General features: G+C 42.8%; 1 protein-coding gene across 5 annotated transcripts in view; it reads left to right on the forward strand.

Annotated features, from left to right (window-relative positions):
* ZSWIM8 (zinc finger SWIM-type containing 8) overlaps positions 1 to 11293 on the forward strand; it is a 111266-nt gene extending 99973 nt beyond the window's left edge. For 4 of the 5 annotated variants that reach the window (XM_061634794.1, XM_061634796.1, XM_061634797.1 and 1 more), the window contains 4 exons: positions 6064 to 6237; positions 8208 to 8327; positions 9471 to 9649; positions 10282 to 11293. In XM_061634794.1, the coding sequence (XP_061490778.1) occupies positions 6064 to 6237; positions 8208 to 8327; positions 9471 to 9649; positions 10282 to 10485 (677 nt within the window). In that variant the 3' untranslated portion in view covers positions 10486 to 11293. The remainder of the gene's footprint in view (positions 1 to 6063; positions 6238 to 8207; positions 8328 to 9470; positions 9650 to 10281) is intronic. The other variant, XM_061634795.1, reaches the window with a different exon arrangement.
* The last annotated feature ends 3252 nt before the right edge of the window (positions 11294 to 14545 follow it).

The following is a 14545-nucleotide window of genomic DNA, read 5'->3' on the forward strand; positions in this document are numbered from 1 at the left end:
AAACAGGTCACACTCTGGACTGGATGTTTAACTGGGCAAGATGGTGATTTGGATTTGGGGGTGTTTCTTTTGATTCCCTTTTCATGGTCTGATCATTTCCTGGGGGTGTTTATGGTTTTAGTTACCTTTCTCTCTCTCTCTGGGGTGATAGACCTGTTACAATACTCTGTCCTGTAGGTCGATGGATTCAGATGGATTTCTGAGAGCCCTTGCTGTTTGTAGTGGACATGGCTGATTAGTCTATGGGATTTGGAGATGACCAGGGCAGTTGACATGATTACTCCTAAACCCCCTCTTTCCCTGACTAGAGTCTGTTTTGGGTCCTTGATTTTCCAAGGAGGAGAGGTTAATTAAGCAGCTGGAGACTTGGAGTGAGCTTGACCAAAGATAAGTAGGATTTCATTACTGAGCTTTCTCTGTGGTGGTGATGGTGAAGAAACGATGCTTCTCTGCCATCATAACATCCTCGGAGTGCTGTCCAGTGGAGTGTTTCTTTGTGATTCAGGCCTTCTCCAGCTTGGCCCTCAGGGAGTTGTGAGTGAACCTCCAGTGCCCCCTGTGGGTATCCAATTTGGAAATAAAATCACACATTTATTGCACCTATGATGCTACTCATTTTGTAATTCAGTCTGTAGGTGTACCTAGTTCTGAGTTTGGTCTGATTTTGTTGGATGAGGAGGTGCACAAGGTGCTTGAAAGGATGCAGTTGACCATTTGTTCTCTTGATCCTTACCCGTTCTGTCTTCTAACATCTTGGAGGAGGAGTTTGGCTATGTCCAGGAGGTGATGATGCTTCTTCATGTGAGGGAGTAACTCCAGACATCTTGAGGGAGGTAGCAGTGCTACTGCTTCTTAAGCTTTCCCTAAATCCCAAGGATTATAACAACAATCAGCTGATCATAGATATCTCCTGCTTGAGTAGATAGTCACCATTCAACTATAGTCACTCATAAGAACATAAGAAGAGCCTGCTGGGTCAGACCAGTGGCCCATCTAGTCCCACAGTTGCTTACCAGATATCAATGGGGAGCCCACAAGCAGGACCTAAGTGCAAGAGCACTCTCCCCTTCTGCACTTTCTAGCAACTGGTATTCAGAAGCATACTGCCTCTGACTATGGAGGCAAAACATCGTCATCATGGCTAGTAGCCATCGATAACCTTATCCTTCTTGGATGAAATTAGGGAGGTTGTGAATTGAAAGAGGGCCTGGTTAGTTTTGCCATCTTGCTTATGGAATGCCATCCTGGGGAGGCTTTCCTGATGGCAACTGTGAATTCTGGTGCCAGACAAATAGATTTTTATTCACCCAGTATATAGTGTGAACTGGTTTCAGTTGTGGGCTTATTTGCAGTACTGAATATTTATTCTGTAGATCCGTTATGTGCCTTGTTTGATATTTTTGTTTGTATGCTGCCCTGATTGTTTTATTGATGGATAGCCTAAGAATCTTAAATTTCCCTGTCATCAAGTATAGATTGCTGCAGTGGCAGGAGCTATGGAATAGCCCAGACAACAAACTTGTTTGAACTGAGGCTAGTACATCTTTTTAGGAAATTGTTCTGGCTTGGTGAAGGGTTGGGCACAGGATCCATCAGCACCTGCTGAATAAGGAAGCCCCTCCCCCTGTACGTACGTGTGTGCTTTACATTGTTCCCCTCGCACACATGTTACTTGACTATCCATTTTTTCTCAAGTCTTCCAAACGTTTCTGTGAATTCAGCTGTCTGATCTGCACTGTGTCAATCTCATTTCCTTTTTGGGTGAAGAGTTTAATGCATGTGCTTTATTCACCTTTATAAAGATAATTGGCTGGTTGTATTATTATTTTTTAAAATCTTCAAAACCAGTGGTACCAAGCTGCTGACAAAGTTTTACACATATATTTATATAGAAACGAGACAGCTGCTTGAACTGTGATCTAGTAAATTGTGCAGCCTGGCCTAGATGTCATCGCAGCATAAAACCACTACCTATGTAGCTATGGACAAAGAGTGCAGAAAATTGGATGTGATGGCTCAGAAGTCTTATTCAGCTATGTTATCGCTTTGCATCTCACCTATCAAGTGCATGGCTAAATACCTTTTGTCAATGAAAATATTGGTTTTGGTGTGTGTGTTTTTTCAAAATTGTCTGAGGATCAGAAGAAAGTAATCAACAATTTTCAAAGACAAATTAGTATGTCTTTCCAAATGGGTCTGTGGTGTTCACTATGTAGTCAACTATGAAAGAAAGACATCATCTCTGTTGCTCTCCATACATGGTTACACTGTTTTGTTCTGTTTTCTAAGTGCCAGTTCTAACAGAGTGGCTTCCCTTTTGAAGAGTGGTGGTTTATTCAGTTTCCCAACTGATGCCTTTGAAACATCCAGTCCACTGCTAGGCACTGGGGTTTCTGCTGTTTAAACGTACTTCATGTCAGAATTACAGTAATCGGCCTCAATACACGATAACACATGAACAGTTGTGAACTAATGAATTCTTTGTTTTAGCAGGAAGTGCCCCAAACCAAATCCTATCTCCAAGGATTCTGATTCATTTTAATAAAGTTGATGCTCCCATCAGGATGTGTCAGGCCTTCTCCCCGATCTTGATACATTTTGGGTTTGTAGACTTAGAGTACTGCAGATCATTGGATCCTTACTATTGTAAAGTTAGGATATAATATTGAGCTCCATACTCTTCCCCCCCCCCAACCTTCTGGAGTAAGCCTTACAGCTGAGGATTCACTCCTGTCTCAGCAAGGAGGAGCTTGAATTTAAGGTTTTCATTAGAAGCAAGTCTGTTAAGTCTAAAAATCACAAACTTCAGTAGAAAAGTTTTTCATAATGTGGGAGCACCAATACCTGTTCAAGCAACCACATAAACATTTTCCTTAGATGTTGAAAGTGCTGATGTTAAATATTGGCTGCATGAATTGCCCGATACAGTTACCAGCACTGAGAAACTACAGAAGTGACATACTTTGCTGGCTTAAAATACAAAAAAAAAAAGACAAATAAGGCACATCAATAAAATATATATTACACCAAAACATGATAAAAGGACTCCGTCTCTCCATCTTTCTCCTTTTTAAAACAGACATTATTCATAACTGAATTCAGTATTCATTGGATTTCCTGGACTTTCATATTCCTCTGTTTCATGTATCAACCAATTAAATCATGACCTGTCATCTTCCATGCCTTTAGAAGCCTGTAAGGAGCAATGAAATGATGCTGGGTTTGGGACACCCCCCCCCCGATTAACTCTGAACGTGGGTCAGTTAGCCTTCATTCACATATTCCTGTATCATGCAGGAGTGTATACTGTATGGTCTTGTGATTCGAAGTGAGGCTAGAAATAAAATAACTTCAACAACTATTAGATAGAATCCTTAGCCTAAGAATGAGGAGGAGCCCCCTATCAATAATCTCTAAAACCTTTCAGACTGGGAGTAAACAGCTTTAAACAGGGCATTTGTAAAATTGTCCTGATGTATCCGGATCTGGCTGGTTGAAGATTGACAGCTGGGCTAGACGGATTTTTAAGAACTTGATACAGCTATTCCTATGTTCCCAAAGGTTGTATAGGAAGGGTCATAGAATTGCACACTTAGGGAAAGGAGGGCTTGCCAACCTGGTGCCTGTCGGTGTAGTGACACCCGTAAGAACTTCCCCTGATTCATGAATCCTCTGAGTACCTCCTCACCTGCTCACTCTCCATCATGAGGTGGTGAGGGTGGTTACCCTTTTCCCCCTTAAAGTGCATAGAGTTATAGGAGGAAGTTGGAAGAGTAGGTCTCTTTCTCACTTCTTTCAGCTCTATGTACTTTTCAAGGTTCTGATCAACAGCTGAATAAAAAGCAGAGCAATTGAGAGAGTAGGAGGGAAAAGGTAGCCACCTGGAAGACTGGGAGGAGGAAAGTGGAGAAGCCCAGGAAGTTGGGGGGGCATCACAGAAGTCAGGTGAGAGAATATGGAGTGTCAGAGGGAGGGGGGTGCTTGCACACACAAGGTGGTTCCTGTCAATCACTTTTTTTTAATGGGACACCCCCAAGCCCTCCCCCCATCAAATCACCCAAGTTTTTTATGGACACCTCCCCCAAACCCTCCCCCCATCAAATCTCCCTTGACTGAACTGTAAAAATCACTCATCTGATGCTTTTCAAAGCTACCATAGCATAAAAATATGGATTGAAGGCTCAAATCCTTATAGATCCTTCTAATTTTTACAAGGGGTCCCCTCAAAGCACCATCAAATGATAGGTCCCCTGTGTTATCTGTTGGTGAATTTGTTGTCAACTTATGTAAAAGTTGTGAAGATCCATGAGGATCAGTGTGTTTGAGTTATTAGCAAGCACTGCCTGAGATTTTTACTGTGTAGTCTCCCAATATTAACTTTGATTTGATGGTGGTTGTTTGGGCCCCCTGTACATGCACATTCAAAAGGATCCATTTCAAGAGGAGAAAAGCAAACAGAGGGAGCGATGCCCACATCATTCTAATAAAATTCCAAATGTTTCCTGGGCCCAAAAAGTTGGTGACCCTTATTTCATTCTTCCCAAGTATTCCACTATTGCTGTCTTGATCCCTGATGGGATGAGCTGTATTGGGAGAGGGACAGGATGAGTATGACCCCATTACTCTTACTAGATCTCTCAGCAGCTTTTGATACCATTGACCATGATAATCTCCTGGATCAACTGTGTGGGATGGGTATCAGGGTCACTGTACTACAGTGGTTCAGTTGTCTCCCATACTATTTAACATCTATATGAACCTATTGGGAGCAGTCATTAGGAGTTCTGGAGCATGGTGCTATCAGTACCCTAATGACATGGAGCTCTACCTCTCCACACCATTTGACTTAGAAGAGGCTGAGCAAGCTCTGGACCAGTCTCTTAATGCAGTGGTGAACTGGGTGAGGGCCAATAAACTGAGTTTAAACCCTGGGAAGACGGAGGCTTTCTGGGTAGGTGGTTGCTGTGTCCAGAAGATAGGCCAGTTCTGGATGGGGTTGCACTTCCTCTAAAGGACCAGGTATGTTGCTTGGGGTTGTTCCTGGATATATCTTTGTCATTAGAGGCCCAAGTGACCTTGGTGGCTAGGAGTGCCCTTTACCCAGCATCATCTGGTATGCCAGCTATGGCATATGTGGATCAGGATCACTTGACCATTATAGTCCATGTGCTGGTAACCTTGAGACTGGATTACTACAGTGCACACTGTGTGGCTGCCCTTAGGCCTGGTCCAGAAGCTCCAGCTGGTGCAGAATATAGCTGCTAGATAGCTGATGGGGGCAGATGGCCCAGAGAATGTGACACCTCTGCTAAAACATCTGCACTGGCTGCCCATATTCTGCTGGGCCAGGTTCAAGGCTCTTGTCTTGATATACTAAGCCCTGAACAACTTGGGTCTGTGATTCCTTAATGACTGTCTGAGCCCTTATACCCCAGTTCAGTCACTGGGTTCAGTCACTGGGTTCATCTTGAGGAGCACTGTTGGTGGTCCTCTGTGGTACAGAGGCCTCAACCAGAAGTTAGACATTTAATGTCCCTAGTCTCATTCTTGCAGCAGAGATTTGGCAGGCATCCTCAGTCTCTTGACTTTGAGTCATCTCTTGAAGCCTTCTTTGTAATGACAAGCCCATTCAGCTGTTTAAAATGTCTCTTGAGTAGCCAGTCAATTTAATGATTTTGTATTGCTTTTAAATGTTTTTATGTTGCCGTACACTGGTTTTGTGAGAAAGCAGTATATAAATGCTTTTATAAATATAAATACATGAATCAGTTGCTAGTCTGCAAAGGGACACGATGGTATAGTAGGGTTTGGCTCTTGGAAACCATAGATATCTTAGAAGCCTCTTCAAAAAGAAGGCAGACGTGAACTATCTTTAGAGTTTCTAGGAGATACATTTCTGGGTCTACTCGCTGAAGCTGCCTCTGTTTGCTATGTGTCTGCCAAAGTTAATACCAATCCTACAGCTGTATGATAGAGTTCGGGGCACAATATAGTTGATTGAAGCCCTATAGCTGTTTGATGCCAATAATCTTCCCCCTTTATGCTGTTGTTTGTTCTCTCCAGTAGGAAGTGTCCATGCAGGGTCTACATTCCCAGCAATTCAAGGGACTTCCTTGACAAGTCTGTCTTCTCAGCCCAACTCCCTTGTTACAGGGGGCTTTCCTTCTGAGGATGAACAGCACAGTCAGCCTGCAGGCAATCAAGGGGTGCATCACCTCCACTCTGCCTACCGAGTTGGTAAGGACAGTTTTGTGGCTTTTCCCATCTCTCAACTGCGATTCAGAGTAGGGGTACTCTATGTGAATCTACTTTTCTGCCAAGGTCACTTGGGAAAGTGTGCTCATTCCGACAAAGTGAATCGGTTTTAGTCTTATTTAGTTTAGGCCGGCATGTATGAGCAGATCATAGAACCTTAATAGTGAATCAACCTTTGAAGGGAATGCAGGTTGGTTGGGGGATGGAATCACAGTAAGAAGAAAATGTGCCTATCGGTAATGAAAGTGCAGAAAAACTCAGTCCACTGAAATACAATCTGCAATAATGAGAGAACCATAGGATTGGAGTTAATATTGATGCAAAAAGGGTAAGAAAAATGGTTTTGATGAACAGATAAAAGGGTGTTTTTTTGGAAATGCATGCTACAAAGGTTCTGGTGCTGAGGGAGCCTTCAGATTGATGCAATGTGATGTGGAGTTGTGAGAGGTAGGGATGCTTGGCAGTTGGGATATTCTTTTTTTACCTGAATACAGTAGGGCCCCGGCTTATACGGCAGGTTAAGGACCAGGCCCCCGCCGTAAAGCGGAAATCACCGTAAAGTGGAACCCATTGACTATAATGGGTCGTGTCATGCGAAAATGCCGCTAAATGCCACAAAAGTGCAAAATCGGCTTTAAAATGGGGAATTTCCCTAATTGAAAGCCTCCGCATCAGTGGAATGCCGTAAAGCGGGGCCCTACTGTGTAGCTATGTTTCTTGCAAGAACTGGGCAAAGCATACACTTGATGTTTGGGGTCCTAACTTTTTAGCAAGATAAAATATACACAATCTTACAGAAAGAAGTGTGGGTTGTTCCTAACGTCTACTAGAAGGTGAATGATAATAACAGTTTTTGAGTTTCATTGTTTTTTTAATATTGTTCTGAAAAAAAATCTAAAGAACCAACCAACCATACTTCCTTCCTCACCTCCACCTACAGCAGTCTGATAAAGTCATCACAATGTCTGAAAAACAAATTTCATTGCATATTTACATGGAACAAAAATGTTAGCCCAGCAGACCGAGTCCCCAATTATCTTAATTTTTCTTCACCCGAGATTCCACCCATAACTAGAATATGTAGACACCTATGGAGTTCTTGGATTATGCGGTGGGTGGGGAGACACACAATAGAGAGTGAGATGGTGTTGGAGATCTGCCTTGTATTCCCTAGATAAAATTCAAAGCCTCTGCTTGCCAAAGCTCAACAGCACATAATCCCCTAAGTTTGTATTTCCTTGCTGTTGGATTCCCAGTTTTGAACATCTTGGTTTTGTTGATATTCATTGCAGATGAAAACATGCACATTTGTCATGTCCTATATGGACAATTCAGTCTATCTGAATTGCCCTCCACGTTGTGGTTGATCCCATTACCCACCTTGTGGCAGAAGGATGTGGGGGAGGGGTTAATGTACTCCTTCTGGAAGGGCACAATATAAATTTAATTAATTAAATGATGATGATAATGTCATCAGAGTCCCCTTGAAGCCTTGTTCCCCTCTTTTGGCTATTGACACAGAGAGGACAGAATCAGAGGCCTTGGGGAGAAGCAGTGGGTTGAACCTTTCCATGGACCTGAGGTCATAACTGAATGTTGCATGCAAATGTGCATTTAAACAGAACCAGAAAAGGAAAAGATCGTGGTGGCTTTTTAAAAAAGCTGCTTTGAGAAGAGCAGAGAAGGATGTATGTTTACCTATTTCTTGCATCTATTATTTCTCTGCTCCAAATTATCCTGCAAGCTGTTTCTTCCACTTCCCCCAAACCCACAGGAGTTATGTGTTTATTTTTGCAAGGTGGTAAAAATGGTTAACAGATACGCCATTTGTCATAATTGCAATCTCCTAACTCATGACCATGAAATGGGTGAGAGCGGAGAGGTACCTGTACTCCAGTCTTGTGGCCCTCACTTTGGTTTGCTTGAAATTTTGAATTTGCATCTCCCTGTAGGGATGTTGGCACTGGAAATGCTTGGCCGCAGAGCTCACAACGACCATCCCAACAACTTTTCACGCAGCCCACCCTACACAGAAGATGTGAAATGGCTCCTGGGATTAGCTGCCAAATTAGGTAAGGTTCAAAGTAGAAAGACTGTTATATATGCATGGGAGGAAAAGTTCCATTAATCCCAAGGTAGCATGTTCTTTCTGGCTCTTCTGATGTTAATGTAACCATATCTTCATCTGATTGCTTGTACATTAGTAGTGCCACTAGTCTCAGAACTGGATAAAATGTTGGAAATGCAAATCATTCTTGAAGAGGAACCAGGGTAAATCTTACAGCCTTTCCCATGGAGTCATGAGTGGCACCATGATGGAGGAACCAAAAGTGAACAGCTAAAGGGTTTTCTAGGACTATTTGGTGGTAGCACTGTGGGGTGGGGGGGGGTAAACTTTTCCAGGCCAAAGACTGCATTGACCCATGGTCAACCTTATCCATTTATTTATTTATTAAAGTTATATCCCAACCTTCTGCCCAGAGGGAGCCCAGGGTGGCAGCCTTATGGAGACCACATGCCATAGTGGGTGTAGCCAGAGTGTAAAAGTGGGCATGGGCAATATCTCCCCCCTCAAAACGAGGGGGAGGAATCTTAAATGGGTTAGAAAAATCTTTTGGCATCACATAATCATAGCAGGGGACCCATGGGAATGGTCAATTAAACTTGTTTTAACAAAAAAAAAAATCAATGGACAAATTGGGGGAAACTGAGGGCCACAAAAAAACTTGGCATCACAGCAGGGGATTTATGAAACTGCGGGTTTAACTTTTTTTTTTTTTTACAAAAGTGGGGGCTGGGAGGCTTACAAAAAACTTTTTGCATCATGGCATCACAATGGGGGACCCATAGGAGCAGTATCAAATCTTGGGGAGCCAGAAAAAACTTCCATGGGTTAGCCTTCCTTGCCTTAGTGTGAGTTAGTGTAAGTGTAAACAAACCATAGCTCTAAAAAAATGTGGAAAGTTTGTTGCCCTCTTTTATTGGTAGGTTCCTCCATACGTTGTTTCAGTTGCTGGTAAGTGAAGGATAAGTGAGGGTGACAGACTCTCCCTTGTCTGAAGTGAACTCCAGCTTACTGCAGCTAATTTGTAGATGTTGTGCTCTGCCCCTTGCAAAGGAGGACCAGACTTCTCTTATGCTCAAGTTTTCCTCTCTGTTCTTCCGCTGTTGCCTGTTCTTCCTGCCCCGCTATGCTCACCTTTATTTTTCTGCAGGTGTCAACTATGTGCATCAATTCTGTCTTGGTGCAGCCAAGGGGGTCTTGAGCCCTTTTGTGCTGCAAGAGATCATAATGGAATCCCTGCAGAGGCTCAATCCTGCCCATGTCCACAATCACCTGCGCACACCAGCCTTCCATCAGTTGGTACAGAGATGCCAGCAGGCATACATACAGGTATGCATACCCCTTTCTTTCCAGTTAGACAGTCTGGCTGCTTCACCTAGGTAGACCTCTTTTGGTAACTGGTGCTTCTTGCTGCTTTTGAAAGCATAGCTGTTACTGTCTGATCGATGTGGAGACCATATCATGATCTAAATACCTGCCTGGATAATGTGAAACCTGTTGAGTCAAAGCAATTGTAGGTTAGTAAGTCAGGATAATTTATGAACACAAACTTCCAATGCCCCTTAAAGGCTGGCAGAATATGGGATTCTTAATTTCTTCTCATTTAGTGTATGTGTTGAGTGTGTTAGAATTACTATAGTATTGCTTCATTGTCTAGGATTCCTTCCCTGCAAAGGTTTTACTTCCTTCTATTGATCTCTTACCCGGGTTTCATAGTTTGTCATCTCTTCTTTGATAGAATAAATGGAAGCCAGCATAGTGCTGATAGTCAGATTTCCACTTAGCCACAAATCTTACTGGGTGATCTTAGGCCAGACCCTCTCTTCCCTCTCAACGTACCTGATTACCTAAACTTTAATGCCTCCATGGTAACAAAGGGGGTAGATACTGATAGAAAGCAGAAATACACTGTTCCTTTGGAGGCTGTATCTCAACACCATTCCCCTTTGTTTTCTCTAAAGTACATCCACCACCGGCTGATCCATCTCACCCCAGCAGACTACGATGACTTTGTGAATGCCATTCGCAGCGCCAGAAGCGCCTTCTGCCTGACCCCTATGGGCATGATGCAGTTCAATGACATCCTTCAGAACCTGAAGCGCAGCAAGCAAACCAAGGATCTGTGGCAAAGGGTCTCTCTGGAAATGACCACCTTTTCACCATGATGGCTTGGGGATGCTCCTTTAGCTACAGTTCTGTTCATGGCATCCTTCCTTACAGGATCTTTTTTTATTTTATCTGTTGAAAACCACTGGTTTGATGTATTTATACCATGACATTCCTCTTCATGCAACTGTGGCTGTGCTCCACTTCCCTTGTTTTCTTCTCCCCCGCAGATGGAGCCAAGAAAGTATGTGGGATGTGTGTGAGTGAGTGAGAATGTGTGGTGGGAGGGAGGCCTGGCTAACACTTGGGGCAATGCTTTTGACCCCCTTCCTGTGTGGAGTTTTTCTAAATGATCTGTGTGTTTATGTATGTATGGGTGTGCATGCATGTTAAGGGGGTAAGGTGGAGCCTGTCCTTTATAATATTTATTTTGGCATTTATAAATATGTATACTACTTTCTATAAGGTTCTAAAAATTTAATTCATCATAGGGACAGGAGAGGCAGAGTTTTCTTTCTGCACATCCTGGGCTCCTCCATCACCATTCCTACCTGCAGCAACTACGCAGAGGAGCTCAGGCTGAAGCTGAAAGGGCTCCTCAGCCAGCATTGCCTACATATTTAGATGGGCAAAGGTACCACTAGTACATGCCCCAGGATAGTATTGAGCTGGCTGCTGCGATTTCTTTGCTGCTTGGACTGTGGCCCTGAAAGAATTTCTGTCATCAGGCTTTGTAGGATGTTCTAACAATGGTGGTTCTGAATTGTACAGTCATATTACTTTGGCTGGGATGTTAGCTCTCCTGTAATCAATTTCTTATTCCTTGTTTCAGTTTCCTGATTAAAACTCTCATTTTCTTAGACTGACTCTCTTCTCTGTACTTCTGTTAATCATGCTGAGGATATGATAAATCACAGAACCAACATTGCCTTGGAGAAGGTTTTACCTTTTAACATGAATCATCTTTGATGTAGTACTGGTTTTCGTCTTGACCCTACTCGCCATGCACTGTTTCTAGTCAAGGGGTCGCCAACTTTTTTGGACTGGTGGGCACATACTAAATTTTGAGATATTGCTGTGGATGCCAGTCACAAAATGGTTGCCATGGGAGGCATAGCAAAACACAAAATTACAGAGAATACAGTTATTGCTGCTTCTCTCTCCCCACTTTGGCAACCTCATGTTTATCATAGGAAATCAGCTGTGTCATGCTGGTCCTGCTTGTGGAGATGCAGTTGTTATAAAGGCACAGGAATCTTGTTTTCCCTGATGCCAACCATAAACCAAAGCTTAGGCTGCCATCTTGTATCCACTTACCTATAATAAGTCCCATTAAACACAAAGACTTTTCAAGTATTTGCCATTTGGGGATGGGAATCTTTAACATCTACCCATATTTATAGTGTAGTGGTTAGGGTGTTGGACTATGACCTGGGAGACCAGGGCTCGAATCTCCACACAGCCATGAAGCTCACTGGGTGGCCTTGGGCCAGTCACTGCCTCTCAGCCTCAGAGGAAGGCAATGGGAAACCCCGTCTGAATACTGCTTACCATGAAAACCCTATTCATAGGGTCGCCCATAAGTCGGAATCGACTTGAAGGCTGTCCATTTCATTTTTCAGTAGTTGCAGAAATAACTCCTGGGGCGTGCCTAATGTCAGACAAACCCACCACAAGAAAGATGTATCCTGATTGCTAGGTGAAAAGGGAAAAACAGAAGCACTTTAGGAGCCCAGGGATCCCTATTGCCTGGTGTCCAAACATCTCACTTATCAATCACACCTCTAACTTCACTCTTTGGCTAAAAACACAGGCAGGAGCAGCCAGACTTTGTGTATCATTTCACAGAATTGCTTAGAAGGGTTTATAACATTCCTTCTAGGAGGGCAAGAAACTGACTTTTAAAAAAAATGAAAGCTCAGAATCGGACCCCTTCCTGTGGGTATCATGGAAGGCCTTAGCAGGTGCCATGGCACCCACGGGTGCTAGGTTGGTGACTCCTGTGCTACACAATCTCAAAAAAGGGGCAAGTTTACAATCATAAGAAGACCATTTGTAGAGAGAAGCAAAGTAAGAAATTCAATCTAATTCAATCTAATAGACAAGAATGGGTTACAAGAAAAATTTGGAAATATGCATTCTAAAGTCCACCACTAAGAATGTGCTCAAACAAAAGAGGAAAAACTGGAAACAGCAAGCTTTGATTCTCTTGTTAAAGGCATTCTCTTGCCTTCCATACGTAGCTTTTATAAGAATTGCAGACATGCACACACTCAGAATTGGGTGAGTATTAAAACTCGGCTGGGGTCTTGCTATGGAAAGTGACAGTGGTTGAAAGTGGTTGAATCTAACCAGAACCTGCTAACCAGAACCACCTCTTGACAGTATCTAAATGGAAATGCACCAAGGAAGTCTGGCATTTAATTTCAATACAGAAAAAAATGAGACGATTAATGAAATCGGTTAATACGAAGACAGGTTGATGGGAATCTGCTTAATAACACTATAAAAGGAACTCTTGAGTATATACCATAGATGAGACCACTTTTGTCCACGCACTGGTAACCTCCAGGCTGGATTACTGTAATGCACTCTATGTGGGGCTACCCTTGAGTTTAGTCCGGAAGCTGCAGCTGGTGCAAAATGCAGTGGCGAGACTGCTCACTAGGGCAGGGTATCACCAACATGTCATCCCGCTGCTGAAAGAATTGCACTGGCTGCCCATTTGCTACTGGGCCAAGCTCAAGGTTCTAGTCTTGGTGTACAAAGCCCTATACAGCTCGGGACCACGATGCCTGAAAGACCGTTTTACCCCTTAAATACCCAGTCGATCACTGCGCTCTGCAGGTGAGGGCCTCCTGCAGATACCATCTTATCAGGAGGTTCATTCTGCACAATATAGGAAACGGACCTTCAGTTTGGCGGCACCTACCCTGTGGAATTCCCTCCCCTTGAATATTAGGCAGGTGCCATCTCTGCTGTCTTTTCGGCGCCTTTTGAAGACTTTTAAGCTGAGACCTATCCCAGTCTGCGTCTGTGTTAGAATTGCTTGTTAATATGTGTTTTTTTAATAATGTTTTTAACCCTTTTTAAAAGATGTTTTTAAAAGATGTTTTTTAATAATGTTTTATAACATTTTGTTTTAATGTATTTTAAGGTCTTTTTGATGTTTTAAAGTGTTTTTATCTCTTCCGTTTGCTGCCCTGGGCTCCTGCTGGGAGGAAGGGTGGGATATAAATAAAATAATAAACAAATAAATAATAAAAAATACATAACCAGCTCAACAGGATGGTTAGCAAGTAAAGCCCAACAGAGGCACCAATTCTGGCAAAACAAATGGAAGGCTCGAGAAAAATGAGAACATTTTGCTAAAACCGGCACATGAAGAGTCCTTACATGTATCACAGGGGGGAAACCAGCCAGAGTAGTATTCTGAATATCAGAAAACATGAAAGGGTACTAGAGAATAGGGAAACTGCAGAGAAGTTCTTTACATTGGGTCTTCACTATGGAAAATATTGGCCAGATACCCACACCTGAACCAGCATTTTTTATGGAAGACATTTGAAGCACTTTGTCAAATAGAGGTGACAAGAATCTTGAGCTTATTGATAAGTGATAAGTTAGGGGATCCACACCCCATAAGAGTGGCTCCATATAGCATACACTTGGATTTCTTAAGGAACTAAAATGCGGAAATGTTGCTGTAACAAAAAACAATTTTGTAACTTACTAGTAAAATAAGTCTCCTTTTAAGCCTGAAGTTGGACAGTATGCAACACCATACTAATTCTGGGGGGAAATATTTACTAGTTTCTTCTTGAGTGGTAGGGCCAGTTACCCTAACTTCTTTGCTTGATAAATTAATTGAAAATAGTATTAAAATCTATTAATAGTTAAAGGAAGACGTAGAAGTACTACAGACCCTTTTAGAATGCTGTGAGCATAACCAACGTGGAGAGGGCTGACACTACATTATTTATGGTTAAAAACCCAATCAGACTAGAAAGAGCTCCAAACTGGGTAAACGGGCAGCAGCAAAAAGGCAAATGAGACCCAGTATATAGAATCATAGAGTTGGAAGGGGCCTTGTAGGCTCACAGCAGGAAATCCACAGCT

Source organism: Rhineura floridana, chromosome 7, assembly GCF_030035675.1.
Source record: "Rhineura floridana isolate rRhiFlo1 chromosome 7, rRhiFlo1.hap2, whole genome shotgun sequence".
In the NCBI taxonomy this organism is placed as follows: Eukaryota; Metazoa; Chordata; class Lepidosauria; order Squamata; family Rhineuridae; genus Rhineura; species Rhineura floridana.